The following is a 21962-nucleotide window of genomic DNA, read 5'->3' as shown; positions in this document are numbered from 1 at the left end:
ACAGGATGCTTAAAGCATCACTGCTAATCAATCAGAAATCTCTTTTTTATATAACCATATCTAAATCCATTTAATAAAGCACGCTAATTTATCTGCAAAGAGGATCATCTCTCCCGTTTCAGCTTATCTTACCATAATATCTCCGTTTGCCTCAAAGAGGGAGTGCAAAGCATATTCCGAGTTAGTTCCTCCACCAGGTAACACACTGGAACAACTCATATTTAAGAGGTCTTCCACTGTTAGAAACAAGTCAACATTTTACTGCTAATACTGTACCTGTCGGTTAAACAACCCGAGCCAACGATTCTGTAACTACAGACAATGTAGTTGAGGGCAGCAGCTTTCACATTTTCCCTCCCCAGGGTAATTATTCTCCTGGTTTTAGGATCACTCACTGAGGAGGGGACGTGACAGGATTTTCAGAGCACGTCCCTGGGATGTGATGGAGTATTATAAAGCCAGAGGCAGAGACCTGGCTGTGAGCAGTGGCTTGCACAGATACATATGGTCAGTGATGCTGCTGCACCAAGAAAGCTCCAGTCAGGGCAGAGGAACAGAAATGGACCACACTTGAGCAGGAACAAACTCTGTTCAGGGCTGTAGTAATCAATAAAACCATCAAATTTCATCTCTGTTATGGTCCCAGGATAGGCCTAGGAACCAAGAGCTGCCTCTCACCTGTGATCTCTGCCCTTACCCCAGGCAGTGCAGTGCACAAAAATCTCTTCCTGGCAATAACCTTTCCCTGTTGGCTGCCAGAGAACACTTCAGCCACGTTAAAGGCCCAGAATATTGCTCTGAATCTGTAACATGCAGTTCTGGTCTTCTGCCCTGAGTTCTCAGTAATTAACACTCTCTTGAATCTTTTGTACAGTATACAAATGAGAAATTGATGGGAATTTCTTCAGCAGACACAGGGTGATGTATGGCTGTTTAGAACAGCAAGTCATCATACCCCTTTGTTGGAAGACTTTGTTCTCCAGTTCTGGCCATGGTTTCCAAACCAAAGTAGCCTTGTGCACATCTTTGTCCATTAGCAACCTGTCCTGCAGCTCAGGAATATCGGCCTGGAACCTGGACCCAATATTGATTCGTCTATAAGAACAAACAAACAAGTATTCGACTATGCAGCATGCAGAAAAAACGGAAGTCACATTAGTGTTCATTTTGTTCCCAACAAAACTTTTATTACACTGGAGCGGCAGGAAATTGTGTCAGACTGCTTTACGCAATGCTTTACTCTCAGTGGGATAAGTATTTTGAATACTAGAGAGAACTGACCTCTTGGGGGGAAACCAGAATTTCCATACACAATTTAAACTATATTGAGACACCATACCTTACAGATAAAGAAAACCCAAGCTAGCTTATATACGTGCTGAGTAGCAAAGAGGCTAGATGCAGGAAATGCTAGCTTTCTGTTCCATAGAGAATGGCACTCTTTGGCAGAAAGCAGAGACATTACTGCTTCGGGAGGGGGGTAACGTTGTTTGCGGACTGCCCTGGGGAACCTACCAGATAACACCTCTCTCCAAAGCTCCACAGAGAGTACCTACATATATATATATATATATATATGTATACATGTATATGTGTGTATATATATATATGTATATGTGTATATGTGTGTGTATATATATATATATCTCTATAATAGCGAAAGTACTGGAGCAGCGTATGTTCTCCTTGTGACCCTTTCTCCAGCCACCATTAACCGTTTCCCACCTTCAGTGGCTCCCACCAAGCCTCTCCTAGCATTTCAGAACCACGACACCCACATCTCCCACAGGCACTTTGCTCCAGGAGTCCTCAGCCATCACGCCGAGTACCCTTAAATCCATCCAGACCAACATGCTTCAGGCAGCCGAACGCTACCTGCCCAGTTCAAAATATTTCAGGGCACGCACTCTAGGCTAGAGCTGGTCTATCAAAGCAGTGACAAAAGCAATACTGTTTTTCTTACGGTTCAACAGTCTGTTCTCCGGGCCCAGGCGTCACTGGAATGACACTTCCATCAATACTATCTGAAACAGAGATTGGAGTGCCGGTGTTTAGAACATATTTTGGTAACAACAGTATCCCTGCTGATGCTCCACCTCCCAGGCTATATTGCCACCTTCCTATTAACATCCTGCAGGAATCGGTGAGACGTCAGGGTACATCTGGGAGAGCTAGCAGCACTTGGGATGTGTTTGGCTCAAAACTGCCTAGTTCCTGCATAATCAGGTGTATTTCTCATGTAAAAGAGTAGTCAGGCACAATACACAGGGTTAAGTAATAGCTGAGGGGCTAAAACAAGTTCACTTTAAAGCACATACCATCAACAATGACTAAAAGTTCTCTATACTCTGCTGGTCTGGAGGAGAACATTAGTCAGGATGGTAAAACAGCTGAATACAAAGAACACACAATGCTTTAGGTTCCTTAAAGCAATTCTTAATTTGGCTTTTGGAGCTGTAGCTCTGCGATACCTCCCTGCCACCTTTGACTGTACCCATCAATGCATCTTCGATGTACCTTCATTCATATCTACAGCATCTTCTGGCTTGTTTGCCACACAGTCTTTCCCCCTTTCAGAAAAGCTTTTGCTTTAACTCTTCCTCGCTCTCTCCTCTACCTGACCTACTATTTTGTCCTATTCGACTCAAAACCGTAACCTCTGCAAGTCAAGTGCTGCTACTTCAACTGTTCTGAAAACATCCTTTCACTGAAGCACTGAGAACATCTTTTGTGAGATGAAATGATTTTGTAAATAATTCTGCATCAAAATGCAACCCCATCCCTCCCCAACCCTCCACTCAGGAATTTCCATTTTGCTTCGGTTTTTGAGGAAACTAACAACTAGATTTTAATGAAGTTATGAGAAGATGAAAGATTTGTGCACAGACTACTTTCCTGAAGGTGGAGATGGCCAGTCCCGATTTCTAATTTCTATTTCCCAATTTTCTCCAAAAAAGAGCAAGCAGACAGAAAGGAAAACATAAGATAAATCTGTGAGTCTACTCATGCCTACCCCAAAGCATGACAGGCCATGGCATTTACCCCTGCTGCCTCCAACAAAAAGCCACCCAGCATGTTTTTTCATCATTTGAGGAGCACTGGAGTGGTACTGCAGCACAGAAAGGAAAACAGGGAACCAAAACCACATCAGCACTGGTTACAAGAGTTTGTCACATGCTTGTCTCCCAAGCCAGAGTGGTTCTGATGAGAGGACAGATAGGTTACCAACCTCCAAGAGAGGAGTGGGAAAAGTGACAGGAGCTTCACTTTCTTTGGATTGCAGGACACAGGTGGTGGCCTGCTAAGTAAGATTTCAACTTGCTCCTTGCATTTTCATGCTAATAACCTGCTCAGTTTACAAAGCTAAGAAGGAGGTGAAAGAAGGGCAATGGGAGCTCTAAGGCATTGCTATGATAGCACAGGCAACTTACATCACAAAATCTGGAGTGACTCAGGGTAGAGTTACCACCTCCTTTCTACTGGGAGGCTTCTTCCATTCTATTATGGAAAGGTTACCCTTTCTCAATATTTAGACATAAAGACTACCTAAATCGTTAAAGGGAACAAATGTCATGCCCGTGTTTCTACCACCATGATCAGGTATGATTAGCCACCTTTGCTTGTGAAGCACCAAAGAAAAACAAAACCCCAAGGCTCAAACTAAATCTCTTCCCTCACCTCAGACAGCCTTGCTGTATGGAGGGGCACAGCAGCCCTTCCTGGAGGCAGCCCACGGTGAAAGAGCACGGCCTTTCTCACTGGTTAGGCCCCTCTGTTCACTTTATGCTTTTAACACCACCTCTCCCAAATCCAATGCAAAAACACTGAGGAAGATGGACTTGTCCTGTGACGTAACACAACCAGCCACACGCGTGCTCACACGTAAAATCCTCAGCGTGGTACCACCAGGAAAGAGCTCGGTGGTGTCTGCTACACGCTGCCCCCCTGTAGATATAACACTTACTGGACCGACACAGGAGCACCCGTGGAGTAGGCGTGAGCGGAGTAAGCGGCAGCTGAGCGTGCGAGGTGCTGTGAGATGACGTGATGACGCTGCTGAAGAGCCCGGACCCTTGCCGAACGGGACTAAGCATCGGTGGCGGAGTGTAGGGGGGGAGCTCATGCGGCCGGTCCAGCAGATGATCTCCGAGGACGCGGGGAGAGCGAAGCTGACTCTGGTACAGCATGGCACCGGAGTGGGACATGCTGAAGTTGAAGGAAGGAGGAGGTATGAAGAGAGGTTCGGGTCTATGCCGATACTTCTTCTTGTCCTGCAATGGTTTTAAGTTTTCTTCCAATTTTGAAGCACTTTGATGAGGTTTTTTGCTGATTTCCTGAAGGAAAACATACAGAACTGTAATATTTAGCCATGCTTACATGTGGTTTGCATTGAACACAGTTCCCTACAGCCTAGGGCACAGAATACAGCCACAGAAATGCTGTTACCAGCAGGCAGTTATTCAGGTACTGGTCAGTACAGTATCTGGTCCTACCCAGAAACCACAGAGGAGAGAGGAGAGCCAGGAAGAATTACCCTCACCTCCCACAGGGATCCCTCTGGGTCAAGGCAGGGCTGAGCTGGAGGCACAGACCTGGAGAGGCTGCAGCCAGCTTTTGAAGGTGCAAAGAGCAATCCTTGCAGGCCACGAGTCTCCCACACCCTTCAGCTCCACCTGAACACCCTGGGCACTTCAATTTGCACTGAATACACAAAGGCAAGTTGCTTCACTATCCAGCCACGGTTTATTAGGAAGTTTATACAAGATGTTTTCCAATGCATTTATTTTGTTTGACTAAGAAGGACGTATGAGCTCAGTGAAATTACTGCAGCACTCAGCAGCAGGAAAGGAAGAAAAATGTAATAAATTCAAATTCTTCGCCTCTTATCACTACATTCCCATCAGCTTGAGTACAGTCCAGCTGCAACAAATCCTAAATTTAACTCTCTCCTCTTGGAGGAAAAAAAGGGTAGTAGATAACCATTTGGGAAATTCAGGCATTCAAACAGTCCTCAAATCTGACGGTTAAAAATCATTTAACACTAAATCCCTAGAAATCACAGAAAGCAGAAAATACAAAAATTGTGCAAACCTAGGATCTGGATATCCTGAGGGTGGATAAGAAATAGGTTTTCAGATTATGCTTTAAAAATGTACAGAAGCTGGTAGATGAACACAGTCGTAAATACGCTGCTTTAAGGTGTACAGATTGGAGACCTAAGGATTAACTTTGAAAACGGAAGAAAATTTTTGACAGACAAAACAGGGTTACTCCAGAATGTCTGCATCATCTATAAGTACTATTACTATGTAAAAGAATTACTACCATCTATGTTTATACAATATATATCTTTACACCATGGGTGGTTCCTGAGAATCACATTCACCCAATAAAAATCATGTTAAAGAAGCATTAGCACTGTCACCCTTTATCCCTTACATTAATGTGTTCCAGCTTGTGGAAATGTTTTTGATTACAGAGGTCCTGTCCTCTCTGTTAGATCATGGCTGTATCCTCTCCAACAGCTGTTGATGGTTTTGCTCTCCAAAAAAAGTTAAGTTTCAGAAAATTTTTCATTTAGTAGAAGGAAAAAGTGCAGCTCTACAGAGAATTTTATAGATAACGAGCATTCAGAACAGCAAGAGGGTGAAGGTTACCTATAATCACAGACATAGCCCGTCACGATGGTGAACATTTAGTGTTCACAGAGGTGAAAGTGAAAAGACTCTAAACTTAACAAAAAAACAACAAACTAGCAACACCCCACCCCAACAATCCCCCCCCCAAAATGTAAGTCCAGATCTATGTCTTTGATTAAAGGCTTGTTTTGTTCTGCTCTTTAAATGTGAAAAAGCTGGCATTCTTCTCACTAGTGTAAAATCAACTAACCAGCCAAGATGACATCTCAAACAGTTAAGTACACCTTAGCCTCACTACACCAACACTACTTTCAAAAAAGACCACACTGAATATTAAAGGAGATCTTGGTGCCCGTGGATTTTCAGTGCAGAATCACCTCGACACTTCTCTGAAGCTCCAGAAACTGATGTCCATTATTCAAGAACTTATGCTTCCACCTGGGCCCCGCTGCCCCAGCTCGACAAATCCACTCTGGGTAGACCCTGATGGACCTCACTTGACTGCTGGGTTCACCACACCCAGCAGCCTGTAGTCTTGCTGAAAACTTACTTCCTTCTGCTGATTGACTTCTACTGATTCCGTGAATTTGTGAGCAATTTTCTGGACAGCTCAAAGGACAGTGCAAATGCAACATAGTTTCAGTTCTTTGGTTAAAGAAGAAAATTAGAGTCTCCAGTGGCACAATCCCTTTACAGAAGAAAAGGGAACTGCAGATCTTCTGGTGTTTGAATGTTTCCAGTGCTGCTACTTATATAAAAGACGGGATCTAGGATCTAAATTCAGGAAACTGAATTTAATTTGCTTGGGCAATAACAAAGACTACCAACCTTAATTTTGAGTGAATGAACATACATTTAGCCAAACTCTGGCAGATTTAATCACAGTCACTTTATAAACGTTGCAGAAATACACAAGCCCAAGCCACCTACTCTGATGTCTCTAGAGAAGATCTCCCACTCAGAGCTCATGGATTCAGAAAAGACTGTCCCTTTCCTCTCCAGAAACTAGAAATAGAAAAGAGAAACTGCACTGGCAAGTTACAAGCTAAGTACTGTGAGATGTTGGTTTCCACAGTAGAGTGGAAGTTTATGTGTAAAATCTCCATCTGATAGGAAGAGAGTAAAGATTTTCTGTGTATTTAAATTAGCATGCATGTCTGAGTGAAGGGTGAGGGAAGGGTGATAAATATACAAATATACAAAGAGCCACCCACGATGGTGTATGCTGTCCCCTCATTTAGCCGTCTGACTGGTGAGAAAATAAAAATCACTGGAGTATTTCTCCACACTATTATATAGATAATATTATATATAAGTAGAGTACTTATACTCCCCAGTAATCCCTTATCATGGCACAGTCTGCGAGCATGGATTCAAAAGAACGAGCAGCATCTATTCCTGCACTGGAATGTGAACAAAATGATACTGCTTGCTCCAGGACTCTTCAGGAAAACAATAAAGAGCGTTCTCACATCTCATTCAAGGGCTCATCAGTTCCTCGTGCGACTTGACAATTTCAGTTTTATGAGCGAAATGAAAGCACTAAGCACAGCTATTTTTCCTATGTCAGAATTCCCAATGATTAACCCTTAGATCTGATGCATGCAGAAGGAAAGGGAAAAATGACTTCATTTTAAAACTCTGAGTCAGCAAGCTTCATATTGGCTTAGAGCACGCACTAAGTACTGCACAGTGCCTTCCTATCTACAGCTGAAATGAGAAGCACATATATCTGACTCAAAAAACAGGAAGAAATAAAACTGCTGAATTTAAGCAATAACATAAAAACAAAGCAGCCTGAAAAGGAAAAAACAAAAACAGTAAAAAGATACTAAATCCCTTTGTTCTAGTGGGATAAAAAGAATATCACATTCCAATTTCAAATGGCTTATTTTCAGCTGAAGTCTTGATTCCCCAGTAAAGAGAAAATCAGTATTTTCAAAGGACCGAGGAAGAAATGATACGATGCCACGGCCTCTCTTTGTTTTTTAGGCATCATTAGGATTCCAGAAAATACTCTAAAACACGGGCATTTTAGAACACAGCAGCACTACAAGCAAAGGGATTTAACAAGCACAGCACAGTTAGTGGCAAGAAATGCAGCACTCACAGAGGACGAGCAGGGGTTGGCCACTTTTGGACTGCACGGTGGAGAGTAAGTCATCTTCACGAGAACGGGCATCTCATCATCTGACACAGAGTTGGCAGGCTTGTCTTTGACTGTGGCAGTGCTGGCAGAGGGCTGCGTGCTGGGCTCAGGTGACAGAAGCTTTACAGGGACAGACACTGGCATGATGATGGGCGCGAGGCTATCCACCTCTTTAGGCAGCGGCTGCTGTGGTGGTTTCTCTCCTTCATCCTGTACAGACAATTAGAGGCTTTCAGCCCGAGTGAGGGAGGGCTGCTTCTGGATCGATAACTACGCAACGTATGCACCGTGGCTGAAAAGAAGTGGCCAGGGTTACGAAACACACAATAGCCTTGCTTCTTGGACTCTGTGTTTGCCTTGAACGAAGTTGGCAGATTACTTGCAACTCCTATACAGGATTTAGCCTCGGTGATAAACAACCACATTAAGCATCTTTACAGGATCACTTGCAGAATGGGCAATAAACATGTGCCCCCTTTTTTTAGATCTCTATAAAGGCAGAATTCCCCATCACCCACCTAAAAACAAAAAGATACAGATGGTGTAACTGTGGTAGCTCTTTGCCTTCCCATAGTTCTCCCCATCAAGAGAGAATTTTTAAAATACCAGGACGCTGAAGAACTGATTGACAGGCAAGTTATTTTTGTTCAGAACAATTTAAACCCACATTTTTCATTTGGTATTTGTTGATACCTATAGAACTAAAACACTCGGGAAGAAAGCTGTCAAAGATTCAACAATCCTGCTCCTTCAATTAAAGCCTGGGAATGCTTCCAATAAACATCCCTTAGTCATCTAAGTAGTCCAAATGAAAATAAGGAAGACTTGATGTTCCTGATATTTCTAATATAATAAACAAACACAAGGGGAAAAATTCAGAAGCTTGTGCCATGACTTCGTAGTGTGTGTTTGTAATGTGCAGAGACACAGAGAGGCACAGACGTTGTTCTGTCTTCCACCACTCTCTCACTTTTAAGCGAGACTTCTGGCCTGTAAATTAGCAGAATTATGTGTATTTCTACTTACATAGGGTGTGACATAAAACAGCGCCAAGGAGAACAGGTTTTCACAGCAAAGCAAAGCGTGGCAAAGCAAGCAAACATCGACATCGAAAGAAGAGAGTCAAATACTGAAGTAAAATGAACTGCTACCTGTTTGAAGTTAGGAGATGCTCGTACTCCTCCATGAGATCTCATGTGACCATTCAGAGCAGGCAAACTCTTAAACTCCTTCAAGCATATTGAACACGTTAGCTTGTTCTTCACATCAGCTCTCTCAGGAAGTGTTTCTCTGTTCTGGCCACTATTGTTTGTTTTTTGTTTGTTTGGGTTTTTGTTTTTTAGCATGGAACAGAAGAAGAGACATCAGGTTGGCATGTTCCTTTCATTGCAGAGGACGCTTTTTTGTTAAGGAAGTCAATAAAATTTTACAGCTAAACGTTTATGAAGCCACAACTAAGCACAGGGTGAGTACTGTGGAATACACAGGTGATAACCTAGGTCAGCTGTTCCCAAGATGGGGAGAAGGAAACTTTCAAGCAGGAACTCCCTCTAACACGCTTTTTATAAGGTGACCTTTGATATGGAAAAGTCTGAGAAGCCAGGAGATCTATTGTGACAGATCTTCACTTCCCCTCTGTGACAGCACTCAGCGAGTACTTGGATGTAACGCCCCTACTTAGGGCAGACAACAGTGCTGGGGCCCTGCAGAGGCGAGACCTTAAGAAAAACAGAAGGTCCCTGCTGCTGAAGGTACAAATATAAATACATCATCGCCCTTCTCTTATAAATGCAACACCAAATGCAGACTGCTCCCCGGCCTGGTTCTTTTTTTTGTTTTGTTTTGTTTTTGGGGAAAGACAAAGCACTTGATTTTATTGCTAGAAGGGTGTGGAGTGTAAAATCACACAAGCTTATATCCACAAAGCTAAAAAAAGATGTTTCTAGAAGAGTAACATCTATGACCTACCCAGAGTGCATTCTCTTCCCTTTAAGATGCAGCACTGCTTTGTATTTCTCATATTTAAAACCACTGACACAAAAAATTAATACCTTTGTTCTGGCGACAGCGGCTGCAGTCTGCCGTCTGACAATTGCACCTGCTATCAAAAGGAGGAGAGGGAAAACGAGGAGAAAAAAGCAAAAAAGAATTTTTCAGGAAATAGTAATACATAAATGACCATCCTCACGGCTTTATGCGTGCATTCTGCACATGATTTTACTAACACTACAGGCCTCTGAACTGCGAGCCTTACATGTATCCAGCAAATCAATGCCCCTGTGAGCATGGCTAGCACAAGTTTTCTTGCACTCACCGGCTGTTCAAAGCCTTCCCTCTGACCCAGCAGTATTACTTTTGGAAACAAGGAGCTATGTCTTTGTGCACATTCAGGCCCTCAGGTGTTGAAAAAGGAGCAGGAGCACCTTGCTGTAACCGGGTTCCTCCTCCCCTGAACCCGACCCCAAGCTCCCCGAGCCCTCTCAGGAGGGAGCCAGCAGCCCCGCAGCAGTGGTTTCATGCTGCTGCCAGCCTGGCCTGTAGCCAAGCCAGCGATGCAGACAGGAAAGTCTGTTACCACAGCTCCCCAAATCATCCAAGCAACGCCGACTGCTCACATCCTAACTTCCCGGCTCTCCCGCAGCTGTTTCATTTCCATACCTGGCTGCTCTTCTACAGAACAAGTTTGGCTGAGCAGGGATGTGAAATGTCACCTACCTGAGGCCACCCGGCGCTGGGCGAGTCCTGCTGAGAGCTTTTGTTGTTCAGATGAGCTCCCGAGGGTGGCAAAAGAGTTCGATGAGGGACAGCGTTACCCACAGAGTTGATCTCCGGCCGCCCGGGATCCTCCGCTGTCTCTGGCGGCGTGAGGCCGACGTGGGAGTTCAGAGAGGGAGCTCTGCTCTCACTCGGGTATTGCTTCTGCTGGTCGTGCTGCTGCTGCAGCAAACCCTGCGGGTACAAGTGCCTGTACTGCTCGTGGGGGTCCTGGTAGCAATACTGAGGCACCGCTCCCAACTGGATGAGCTGCACAGGATGACTCGGGTCCTGAGGGTACTGGTGGGGTTCGTGCATAGTCTTTGGATCGGGTTCCCGGTGATACGGAGGAAGCTGCAGTTGCATCTGTTGCTGCTGTTGCTGTAGCTGCTGCATGACGGGTTGCGTTTGGTAATACTGAGCTATTTGCATCGGGCACTGCCTCTGCTGCTGCTGCCGAGTTGGCTGTGGCTGCTGCTGCTGGATCTCCTGTATCGAGAGCCGCTGATGCCCCTGCTGCGGCTGAGCGTAGTATTGAGCCTGCTGCAAGTGCTGCATCTGTTGCGGTAGGAGCTGCTGGGACTGCACTTGCTGGACGTGCGTCTGCCCTTGCTGAAAGGCGGAATGCATCTGCATCTGCGATAAATGCTGCTGGTAGTCGTAGTACAACTGTTGGTGCTGCATGACTTGCATTTGCTGCTTTTGCTGTGTGCTTGCAAAATTCTGGTGCGTTTGCTGTGGCACTGGTTGATATCTTTGTACACTGGAAGTTACAGGCTGTTGCTCAACCGCTGGCTTCTGGGACAGCAGCTGCCTGAGCGCGCTGTCACCAGAATTATCCACCATCGTAGACTCAGTGTGCAAAACCTGAGCCATGTTGTTGACTTGAATTCTCAGATTTTGGTTAGCAAATACTTGCGTAAAGGAGTCCAATTTATGCAGGACCCCACTGGTAATTTTTTGCGACCGATTTTCGCTGGGTTGCGAGTAAGAATATTGGTATCCGTCGTGAGACTCCCCCTGCCCGAGGGGGCTCCACATTGCGCTTTGATTACTCAAATTGTTCCTCGCTGGGACGTGGTTTCCTGAGCCAGAATGCGTCCATGTTTGTCTAGGTGTATCCATTGACCCAAGACTTTTTGAACCTACAGGCAAAGCTATACTGTCTCTTGAATCTTGGGGAAACTGGGGGGAGAGAGGGGACGCCTGGGGAGCATCCATAACAGATGTCCCGTAACTATGGTTTAGCGATGGAAGGGAGTTCATTTGGTGCTGTTGGTAGTACAAGTTCTCGTTGCTGTTGGCAGCATGGTTAGTTTTATACAATTGCTGGTCCCCCATTTTTGGTCACTTCTGTTCCAAACTTACAGGCACGCGAACCATTGAAATCTCTATGAACCCTGAGATAGCTGAGTGAGGGAGGGGAGGGGAGGGGAGGGGAAGAGAAGCTAGGATTACTTATAATTCAGCATGTCCGTGTGCATCACAAGGACTACGATTTCCTCCAGTCTGTCAGTAATTCCAATCGCAGACTCAACGTTGCTTCACATCTTCAAAAAATGGACCACAGCGCAAATCTTATACAGACAGGTAATAGGTTCAATGCGCCAGGCACCTGTGGGGTAAGAGAAAGGCAGGGTAAGTGCTGGCCTTCCACATAAACTGTTCTCGTTATTGCCTCAAAGCAAACTGTAAAATCTCCTGGTTCAAAATACATAATCATATGCAAAATTGTAGCAGCTGGGCTATTCCAGAGCAGTTAAATTACTTCATCTCATCCCATTATCCTGCTTCTTCTCTAGTTCTCTGATAAAATCAGTCTGCCAGACCCATAAAGGCCCATTCTTCCAAACCAAGAGTTATTTCTTCCTGAAGTATATGAACGTTCAAGCCATAGCTGGCCACATATTGCTCTCTTGTGACTAGCTTTAGCCAGACAGTTAACTATCGAGCCAAATCACCTTTTCGAGCAATTACAGCTTTCTTGTCAGAAGCAACACATCCATTTTCTAACATAAAATAGCAGATGCCTCCACAAAGGCCTGAAAAGACAGGTAAAAGAAAACCAGGGCTTTGAACAAAGCTGACAGTACTCAGATTAAAAGGACATACGAAAAAAAATTAATTGCCATCCAGGATTTGCACAGAGCCTTCCACAGCTTCTCACAACTTTCAGGGTACCTACAGGAAGCATCCACCACTGGTATGAAAATTAAGCATCACTGAAGAGTAAGATGCAAGACTAATGCCCATTGCTGTGACAAAACAAACAAACAAAACCCCTAAAACAAATAAATAAAACAAAACAAAACAAACACCCCAAAATCACAAGCACAGTTACCCAAATGCAGCTGTGCTTGCAGCTTTCTTTGCTCACCTGTTTGGAATCTGATCAATGCTAAGAGCAAAGAAGTCCTTGGAAATCTGTTATGGTCGCTCACCTTACACCAGAAGTGCTGACTTCCAGCCTCTCCTCTCCTTTCTTACCGTTCTTCAGTTTGCATTATTTTAACAGACTAATTCATGTTAAATGCAACCATTTATCTTTCTCACCACAACAACTGCAATTCAGAGCAATACTTCACTGATGCACTGATGCCTGTACTGTTTTCAGTGAATAGCACAACAACAAAAATACAGTCACATTGCAAGGCTGCTTCTCTATCCCACAACACGAAGCGATCCCTGTGTCTACAATCATCCACATGCAGGGAGGCACAATGTGCCTGCACACACGAGTATGTTTCAACACAAACCGTGATTCTGAACTTGAACAAGAACACAACAATATTAGCCCACAACTTCAACCCTGCCCTTTCACATCTGCCTTTCTACACGTAACGCTTTCCATCAAAGGCTCCTTTGTACCGATGTCCTTACCTTTTTTAACTTATGAGAATCCTTGATGTGGATGAATAAACGTGAAGCCACAGATAAAGACAATTTTAACCATTGCCAGATGCATATTAACGAGTCCTGTGCTAGCAACAGCAAATAAGAGTAATATATAGCTGCGGGCACAAAACCCCTTTTCCGTTGTAGCATAATGTATGACAGAAAACCATAGCTCCCAACGAAGAAGGCTTTCAGTGCATACAGACAGTTTTTGTGTACACCATCTGCAACCATTAGTAAGTAACTTTTTCACGTGACTAATAATGGCAGAGAATAATTGCAAGCTTATTTCCCCTTCCAGAAATATGCATCGCTTCGTATTTGCTCTGCACACGCTCCCTTCCAGATTTTTATAGATGTACAATTAAAAAAGATAGGAGTCAACAATGAACGGTCAGCCTGCCAACAAGATTTTTTTTTAGCCACAACCCAACTTCAAAGACTTCCTATTAAAAGTTATGAAGAGAAACTAAACAAAGCCTGCACAAAGCATTCAAAGGGCATAAAAATAAACACTGTGTGGTATTTCACACTGAACGGCCATCAACTTTTAGAGGAAGAGGGGATCCTACAAAGGAATATGCATCTCCTCTCATGCCTGCCAAGTTCCGAAAGCTCAGCTGGGACTCTGACCATCTTTCTCTGAGAACAGGGCACGAGTGGACCTGTCTATATACCTTTTGCATAGGACGTATGTCCTGTGTTCGCTTATTGATGGTATTACAGTTTACACTGAGTTCTTGCAGTCTCAGCCATTCTTTTTATAGTTCATGTGAAGTGACAAGCATTAGTCAAAGGACAAGACCTAGCAGTGACACAAACCAATGAAGGAGAGTAAAAATCTTCAGGAGACAATTAAAGACCACAAGAGCTTCAGGGCTCAGGCAGTAGGAGCACTTACTCCTAAACAGCAAATAACACGATTTAGCTAGAAAAATGACCCAAGCAGCCAGGCAGGCCCCTGAACCTCTACCACAGGCAGGAGCACCACGCTGGCAGATGCCACCACTTGCGCCAGCAGCCATGGCAGCTTTGTGGGCAGCTGTCTGAAAGCACACCAAACTCCGCTTATGGCACTTCTTCACCTGGGGGTTTACCTCTCCCGGCTCTCCACGTACTGGTCAAGGCGTTCATGTTTGAGGCACAATCAGTAATAAACCAGATCCTGAGATATCAGGATTGTTTTTAGTACCTGAACAGGCTTAAATTCAAGAGCACGATGCTATATGCTGAGAATCTGCAATCAACTTTAACAAAATGCCAACAGAATACATTGTTTGCTGGATTAAAAGTTAATAAGGAGTATTCCGATGCTGTACAAAACGTAATTAAGGCTGTAGGAGCACAAAAGTTAGTCTCTAGCCAAGTGAGAAGCCATTGGCAGCATACTGAATGATTTCTATTTCTTCCAGTGACAGGAAGAAAGGGCTTTTTTCTCCTTTTTGTTAAGCACTCACTTCTAAACACCTCTAATTGCCATTTATCACAACAACAGCTTACTACTAAATGGTTAAATCAAACAACTCAGCTTCTGAAAGCAGCAGGAGTTTTAAAGCAAGAACGGTTCTGCAGTTGTGTGTTCCTTTTCTTTCCAACAGTCACTTATGCTACTTAACCTATTACATTTCTGACATTGCAGATATATCCCAATTACGCAATCATTACGAAGAAACATGAAAACAAATGCAAAAGGACAGAAACATTTCTGCAGACTGCCTAGAAAGAGAAATACCCTGCTTAATATTATGGACGGAATCTGGACTCAAACTAATGGAAGCTCAATTGATTTCAGCAGAGACGAGGTTTCACTCCAACTCTTTTCTCATCATTTCAGTGTGGTCCCTGTAAGCTGCACAGGCTGAAAGCCACAGACATGCTAAGCTTGCCGAAATGCCTTTACACATGCCGACTGTCTCCCTCTTCAAAACACAGGCAACTCTAAGGCAATACAAGTAATAGTTGCTCCTGGAAGCGCGCCATAATTTAATTCTGGTATACAGAAAATGGAAGAATATTCTGATGTTATCAGTCTTCAATAAAGATGATCCGATTTTACATCCTTCATAAATTATATCACTGGAGAGACAGAAAATCTTAGAGAAAAAGGCAGGCAGCAAAAAGGGACGATAATTATAACATATGAAAAAAAAAAGCTCTATCACACAACACAGAACCTGAAATCTGCAGAAAATTTCAACTCTAGTACACAATATATCAAGTCACAGTCACATTTTTCAACTCCCTGAACCCAGCACGAATTTCAGAGCTAGACATCCACACCAAATAAGTCAGTGCTCGCAAGTTGTGCTGGGCGTGGGCTGCAAAAACAGGACCAAATGCCAGCCGACTCCAGTTTCAGAACAAAGTTAATGGAGAGGGATAACAAAAGACTGTAGGCAAGCACACACTGAAGGAAGCAGACTCATTAATAGGCTGTCAAATCATTATGGCACTGATCTAAGCCATCTCAGTGTGCTGCATGGCTGCAAATCAAAATGGAATCGGATCCTATAGTTTCAACTGATTTCAAAATTTTCAGCAATGACTTTACTGAAAAAAATGTACATGTTTTTATAGATGAACTACCAGTTAGTCCAAAAAAGGAAGACTAGATAAGAAGGCAGAAGCAAAAAAACACACGCACACACAAACAAAAAACCACAACCAAACAACCAAAAAACAACAACAAACCAACAATTCTTCCACACTCAACCGGCTTCTGCAGGACAGAGCACTTGCAGCTACTCACAAGCAATAGCATTAGCAGATGCTAATTTGCACAGTGCTGCCAGGGATCGTAACACATCAGCTGAAGTAAGTTTACCATTTTCAGCAATCTAAACAGTTTTGTTTTGCTTTGTTGGGTGGTTGTTTGTTCTGTTTTTTGTTTGATTGGGTTTTGGTTTGTTTTGTTTGTTTGTTTTGAAGATTATTTAATTCAAGGCATGCCTGCTTAGAGAAATGCATCACTACTTTTTGTTCTTCCAACACCAGAGACATGTTTTAATGACACCTTATTGCCCTTTAGTCAGACGGGCTGAGAGAGGGCTTTCTCACGTGCCTGTCTTTTTGCTCTTAGAACATAAGCTTCATTTTTACCATGCATAAGTCAAAATCCAAAACCAGAATTTCTCTGTTCCCTTCCTTCCTTTCTTTCATTTTTTTTTCCTACCACTCAGCTTCATTAGAAACAAAACAGGATTTATCTTACTCAATTTTAGCTTTTTTACCGGAATGTTTTTACTGGCTTGCTTTGTAACTCAGAACTGTGAGATGATCTTCTGTGCTGTTCCTAAATCCAGCCAGCCGTCATTCGCATCATCTATCTCTCTCTCTCCAATTTCCTTCAGGACAGAGACAAGTACAAAGCAGATCCTTCCCTGATACACACTCTCTTTTGCCAACACAGACAGCACCAGGAGCCCCCAACACCTGAGATAACTATAATCCATCCTTTAAGTAAATGATAGCACAGACAGGCATGATTCTTAGCTGGGCACTGCTGACAAAAAACCACCACTGAGAACCCACCAAAGAGAGCATCTTTAAAACCCAGGAGAGATCTATGTGAGATGGGACACAGCTGCGTTTCTCAAAGCCAGCTTCCAGGAACAGAGCTGGCTCTATCCCCATGTCTTCAGAAGCCTTAACTCAGCTGGGTGGCTGAGAATCACAGCAATGGGAGAGGAAGAGCGGTATGTTTCCGAGACCCCTGTGCTCTTGCAGGCTGCTGAGACACGAGGTTTGCTTCCGTAACTCTTCATTTAGCTACAGTTCAAGCCCCAGCTCCATTTTTTTGGCACAGGAAATAAGCAAGTAAGAAAAGAGGCACAGAACTAAAACAACAAATACTTTCTAATGCCAGGCAAGGTAGTTGGGAGAATTAGCAGAGAGAAAAGGAGATAGGGAGGTGGGAAGATAGTAACTCAAAGATCTACCTTTTTTCCTATAGAACTTCTGAAGATGCGTCGGATGTAACAATAAAGAGAGGCAAAGACTGGAAATAAGGGTGAAAAGATCCAGGATTTTGGTTAGAACAAGCAGCAAAACAGCAATGTGGATTTCAAGGGCCACCAACAATTTATATAGCTATCTCAAGGACAAATACTTCATGCTGAAAACCTTTTTATCCAAGTCCTGGATAAAACTATTTGTATGTTTTGTACTGCACTTCAATTCTATCTTTGAATGGTAGAGGTCTCAAATCCATGTCCCATATCTGCATACAAACCCAAAAGATGGAGTTGTTAAGCAAAAACACCACCACAAAAGCACTCTCACAAAGGAGAGCATACAGGAATAAAATAATTGCAAAAGCAAAAAGAAGATGGAAAGGAACCAAAATATTTAGTACACTGGTTTTATAGAAAGTATATCAGGAAAGCTAAACACTCAAAATGGAAGAGGAAAAACAGATTAGCTGCTTTTTACTATTAACACTGGTAATTCTTCAACAGTTGCACAAATCCTTCAAAAATTATCATTCCCTTTGCAGCTGAGCTCCTTCTGCAGTGCAGTTGGAAAGGCTGGTGAGTCTCATGTGGCTGCACATTTGAGCTGTTCCCATTTCCACTCTTAAGAGAAACGAGAATGTCCTAATTCACTTTAATAAAGAACACATTGGACTTGGGGGAGGGGAAAGTAACAACGGCACTGGGAGGGGAACCGAGCAATTTCTCCACTTCAATAAAGTTTAAAAATAAAAAACAACGAAAAAACAACAGCAAAAACAACAGTTGATCATCTCAGGAAAGTCTCTAGAATAAAGGGGGAGGAGAGAGGAAGACAAACAAGCAGAAACATTTTCCTCTTCTTTTGATCTAAGTTACAAGTAGAAAATGCATTCTGAGGCACTGGTAATTTAATGAAAACTTTTTTTCCTAAAACTAACAGAACTCGTGTTATTCAAGAAGAGGAGGCTACTTCCTAAATAAAGCCATTAACTCAATTTAGTTTAAGGGAGATAAAGTTCCAAGAGTCCCATAGAAATGAGGAAGGCTGCTTCAGCACCCCGATCATCTTTGTTGTCAGTTAAGCAACGTTACGGTTTTGAGGTACTTTGAAGGTTCTGCAGAACTGTGACTGAAGCAAGCATAGCATTATTTCATAAAAATGGCAAACATTAAATGATGTGCAAATATAAAATGATAAAATAAAAATAAAATATAAAACCTTGACTGAGGCCAGAAGGGCATTTGAATTGCATATCCCAAGACTAAGTAACTAAAAAGCTTACAGAAGACAGGATTTATTAAAGGGGCTGATCACCTCTGATAAAAACACAATGTTTTTTAATATTCACCAATACATCATTGTATATTTGATCAAAGCTGAAGCTGTCTATGAAACTTTATTTGAAACGCCTTCAGCCAATCCAGGTTTACTGACTGCTGATGTGTAAGAAATTGTATCACCTTCTGCTGAACCCTACATCAAGGGCAGTTCTTCCACGTTCTTCCTCAAAGATGAACATGTCCTATGATCCAAATTGCCCTCGATTTCATTTTTCAGTTTACTTGTATTACTTAATTGAGCAATTTGTTTTTCCTCAGCCAGACCCTAGTTCTGCAGACCTGACAAGACCCCAGCATGAAGATCACAGGGAGAGATAGGTTAGGCTTTGCCCACTGCCACACATGGGTACATTACAATCTCTAGTCACTACTGTTGATTTCATGAATTTGTTGATTGAATTGAGGGGGGGGGGGGAATATTTATGCCCTTCCACTCAAACATCAATCCATCAGCTCTCGTTCCAGCCTCAGCAGTTGGCAAACAATATTTTAGTATGAGGTGAGCACCCTTATAACGCACTTTGCCAATTTCTTCCTGACCTCTACAGTGTTTATGTTCCGAAGCCTGTAAAGTGATTGCCTTTTTCTGTGACTGTAAATGCTGTGAAGCAGTCAGAGAACATGTGCTGGGATTTGCAAAAACAGGCAAGAAGGAAACATCCTGAGACAGATAAACAATTAGGAAAAAAAAAAAAAAAACAGGCAGGAGTAGCATGTGGGAAATAGCATATGGCTAAGCTTTCAATAGGGAGGGAACAGCTATTTTGATCCAGTGTCTCCCCCAAAGGAAATCAAATTTTCATTGTTTGGGCAGGACCCTCTGAAAAGTACCTCTAAAATACATCATGTTGGTACCTAGCAATGGGGCCAGATAAAATTGAGCAGCTATGCTGAACTGAGCACCACAGATTCACTTCTTTTAATTAAGGTCATGTCGACTTTGCTTGTACCAGACAATAAAGCCAAGTTAGGCCTTTAAGAAAGATGTAAAAGCATGGGGATCTCCTGTGCCATACATACTGAGGTACATAAAACAGTGTTTCACAGGAAAAAGCCAACACACAATTAGCCATGTTTAAGAAGTCCGTCAATAAAGCTACAGAAACTCAGAACTGTGAATTCTGGGAAGTGGTCAAAAAGCACCAAGCCTCATTAAACAAGCAAGCCTAACAGAAAGTGGACTTGTGATGTTGCAACATTACCTGATTTTTGATTATCTGTGAGACTGCTGTATCTTGCTGTGCCGTCTTCTCCATAACATTTCATGCTGCTTTCATTCTGTGATTTCAAAGTGATGTATCTAAACATAAAACAAAAGAATGGAAATTCATTTTTTTCCTGCATGGTTAACTTATATCACCAACTCACCCCAAACCATCAGCAGACCTGCAAGAACAAGCATCCTATTGTTAACACAACCAAATATTAACTTCTATTCAATAAAGTATCTTCATGCTACTCTGTTCTTCAATTCATTACTGCAGAAGACATCTATCAGCATGGTAATTCCCTTAAAAAAAAAAAAAAAGCAAAGTACCTATTTTTCCATATTGATAGCAAGGGTTTGCTTTGTTGTCAAATCTCTGGGATTAATACATTCATGGTCCTTCAAACTACAGACTGAAATAAGAGAAAATTCATCTTTTCTTCTTTACTCAGCTTGGCACCTACTGCAAAAATGAGGAACGGGTTACGTTGACTCAATAAATAAAACAAGATGTTGTGTCTCTACTGCAGAGACCATAAAGACTTCACAGCATCTTATGGTTCTTTGACAGAAGCCGAGGGCAGGCTGGATGCTCTCATGGAGAGGAGACCTCGCTGGCAAGTGTGACACAAACAAGAGAAGGTACAGCATTCAGGAAGGGAGGGATTAATGAAAGTCAAAGGTGTAGGAGATACAATCAGGTTGTCACCCAGTTCAGACGAGCTATCTAGACGAGGCATCTTCAATTATTTAAACGACAGCAACGTATTTGTTTTGTGGGTGCTGCCGCCAACACGGCTTTTAGGGAAGGCCCTGAATGAGGCCAGCCTGGAAGCCAAAGGTGCGATTTCACCACACACTGATGTCAACGGGAAACTTTCCATTTGCATCAGGCCCTGGTAGGAGGTTTTGGAAAGTCACTCAAGTCGTAAGAGGTAACCATATGAACGACGGCCCGCAGGAGAAGGGCACAGGTGACCCCATGAGCTCAACCAGCGTTTTCCTCCTCTCGCCCACTGGCTGCTTGTCACCTTTGCGTGAGATATGCCTGCTGAAGGCGCTCTCTGAATATCTCTGGTGACGGGTCCCAGGCTCTGCGACACGACTGCACGCAGCAAGAAGCAAAACCCCCCAGAAGCAACAGGTCCTTCTCTCATCCCCCACAGCAGGGGAAACCCACCCAAATGGCTCCCTCACCCAGCCCGGCACCAGCCTCAGTGTCCCACCACAGGCTCCCCAAAAGCCAAAGGAAACAGGGGGTTCGTGGCACAATCCCAACACATCTGACCAAAATACGCACTGCAGGAGATAACAGAGCTCCTCGTGAAGCCTCACCAGCCCCCAGGGTGTTTCTTTTACAGAACCCCTCAGCTGACGGTAAATGCTGAGAGACTCGCACAGGGGCACATGGATTTTCTTGGAGACAAGCGAGTTCTCACACACAAAGTTACTGAGTCACAGTACCTGCAATTTGTGCGTGCCCATACCTCATTATGAATGTGAGCTGAAAGGCTACGTATGTCCCGGAAAGCACACCATCCGTTACCTGCTTGCATCCTATCTGCTGACGGCTTTTCTCAGGGAAGCCCACCTTTTGAGTGTAACATCTTTAATAAATTTGCTTGTATGTTGAAATAAAACTTTTTATAAAGCTGCATCTACTTTAAGTTTTATCCAACTTCTTTTTTTATACTGGTCTTCAACACCTGTAGATGCACGGTGAATCTCAGAGAGGACTGACTACTATCGCCTGTGTTTGGAACAGGAAATATTCGGAAGTGTATGGAAAACCCAAGGTTAACTTTAGCAGAGACAAAAGGGAAAGCATTATTTTTTTTTTTCAGTTCAACACAGCTGTTTAGAACTTGCCAAGATCTTTTTAAACATCATTAAAAAATAACTGCTTTATCATAAGCAGTGACCACAGTCACAGTACACACTTCGGCTTGCTTTTTAGTTTATCCATCTGCTCTGGAACAACGAGCGCTTGTACTGAACCTAAAAATGCCAAAGCATTCTGCAGA

At 43.2% G+C, this 21962-nt stretch overlaps 1 protein-coding gene and 1 long non-coding RNA gene across 5 annotated transcripts in view; one reads left to right on the top strand and one right to left on the bottom strand.

Moving 5' to 3' along the window:
* The window catches only part of TRERF1 (transcriptional regulating factor 1), a 108097-nt gene that overhangs the window by 10229 nt on the left and 75906 nt on the right, over positions 1-21962 (bottom strand). For 2 of the 4 annotated variants that reach the window (XM_083829395.1, XM_083829396.1), the window contains exons 3-11: positions 19934-20031; positions 10504-12157; positions 9840-9889; positions 8940-9090; positions 7750-7998; positions 3965-4334; positions 1964-2024; positions 956-1095; positions 133-236 (exon numbers count right to left, since the gene is read on the bottom strand). In XM_083829395.1, coding sequence (XP_083685521.1) covers positions 133-236; positions 956-1095; positions 1964-2024; positions 3965-4334; positions 7750-7998; positions 8940-9090; positions 9840-9889; positions 10504-11883 — 2505 coding nt within the window. In that variant the 5' untranslated portion in view covers positions 11884-12157; positions 19934-20031. The remainder of the gene's footprint in view (positions 1-132; positions 237-955; positions 1096-1963; positions 2025-3964; positions 4335-7749; positions 7999-8939; positions 9091-9839; positions 9890-10503; positions 12158-19933; positions 20032-21962) is intronic. The other 2 variants (XM_083829397.1, XM_083829398.1) reach the window with 2 other exon arrangements.
* LOC310896745 overlaps positions 12167-21962 on the top strand; it is a 34896-nt gene continuing 25100 nt past the window's right edge. The window contains exon 1 of the long non-coding RNA XR_014581810.1: positions 12167-16251. This is a non-coding gene — a long non-coding RNA (uncharacterized lncRNA). The remainder of the gene's footprint in view (positions 16252-21962) is intronic.

This window comes from Anser anser (assembly GCF_964211835.1).
Source record: "Anser anser genome assembly, chromosome: 3".
NCBI classification, from domain to species: Eukaryota; Metazoa; Chordata; class Aves; order Anseriformes; family Anatidae; genus Anser; species Anser anser.
This window is presented reverse-complemented; position numbering and strand designations above follow the sequence as displayed.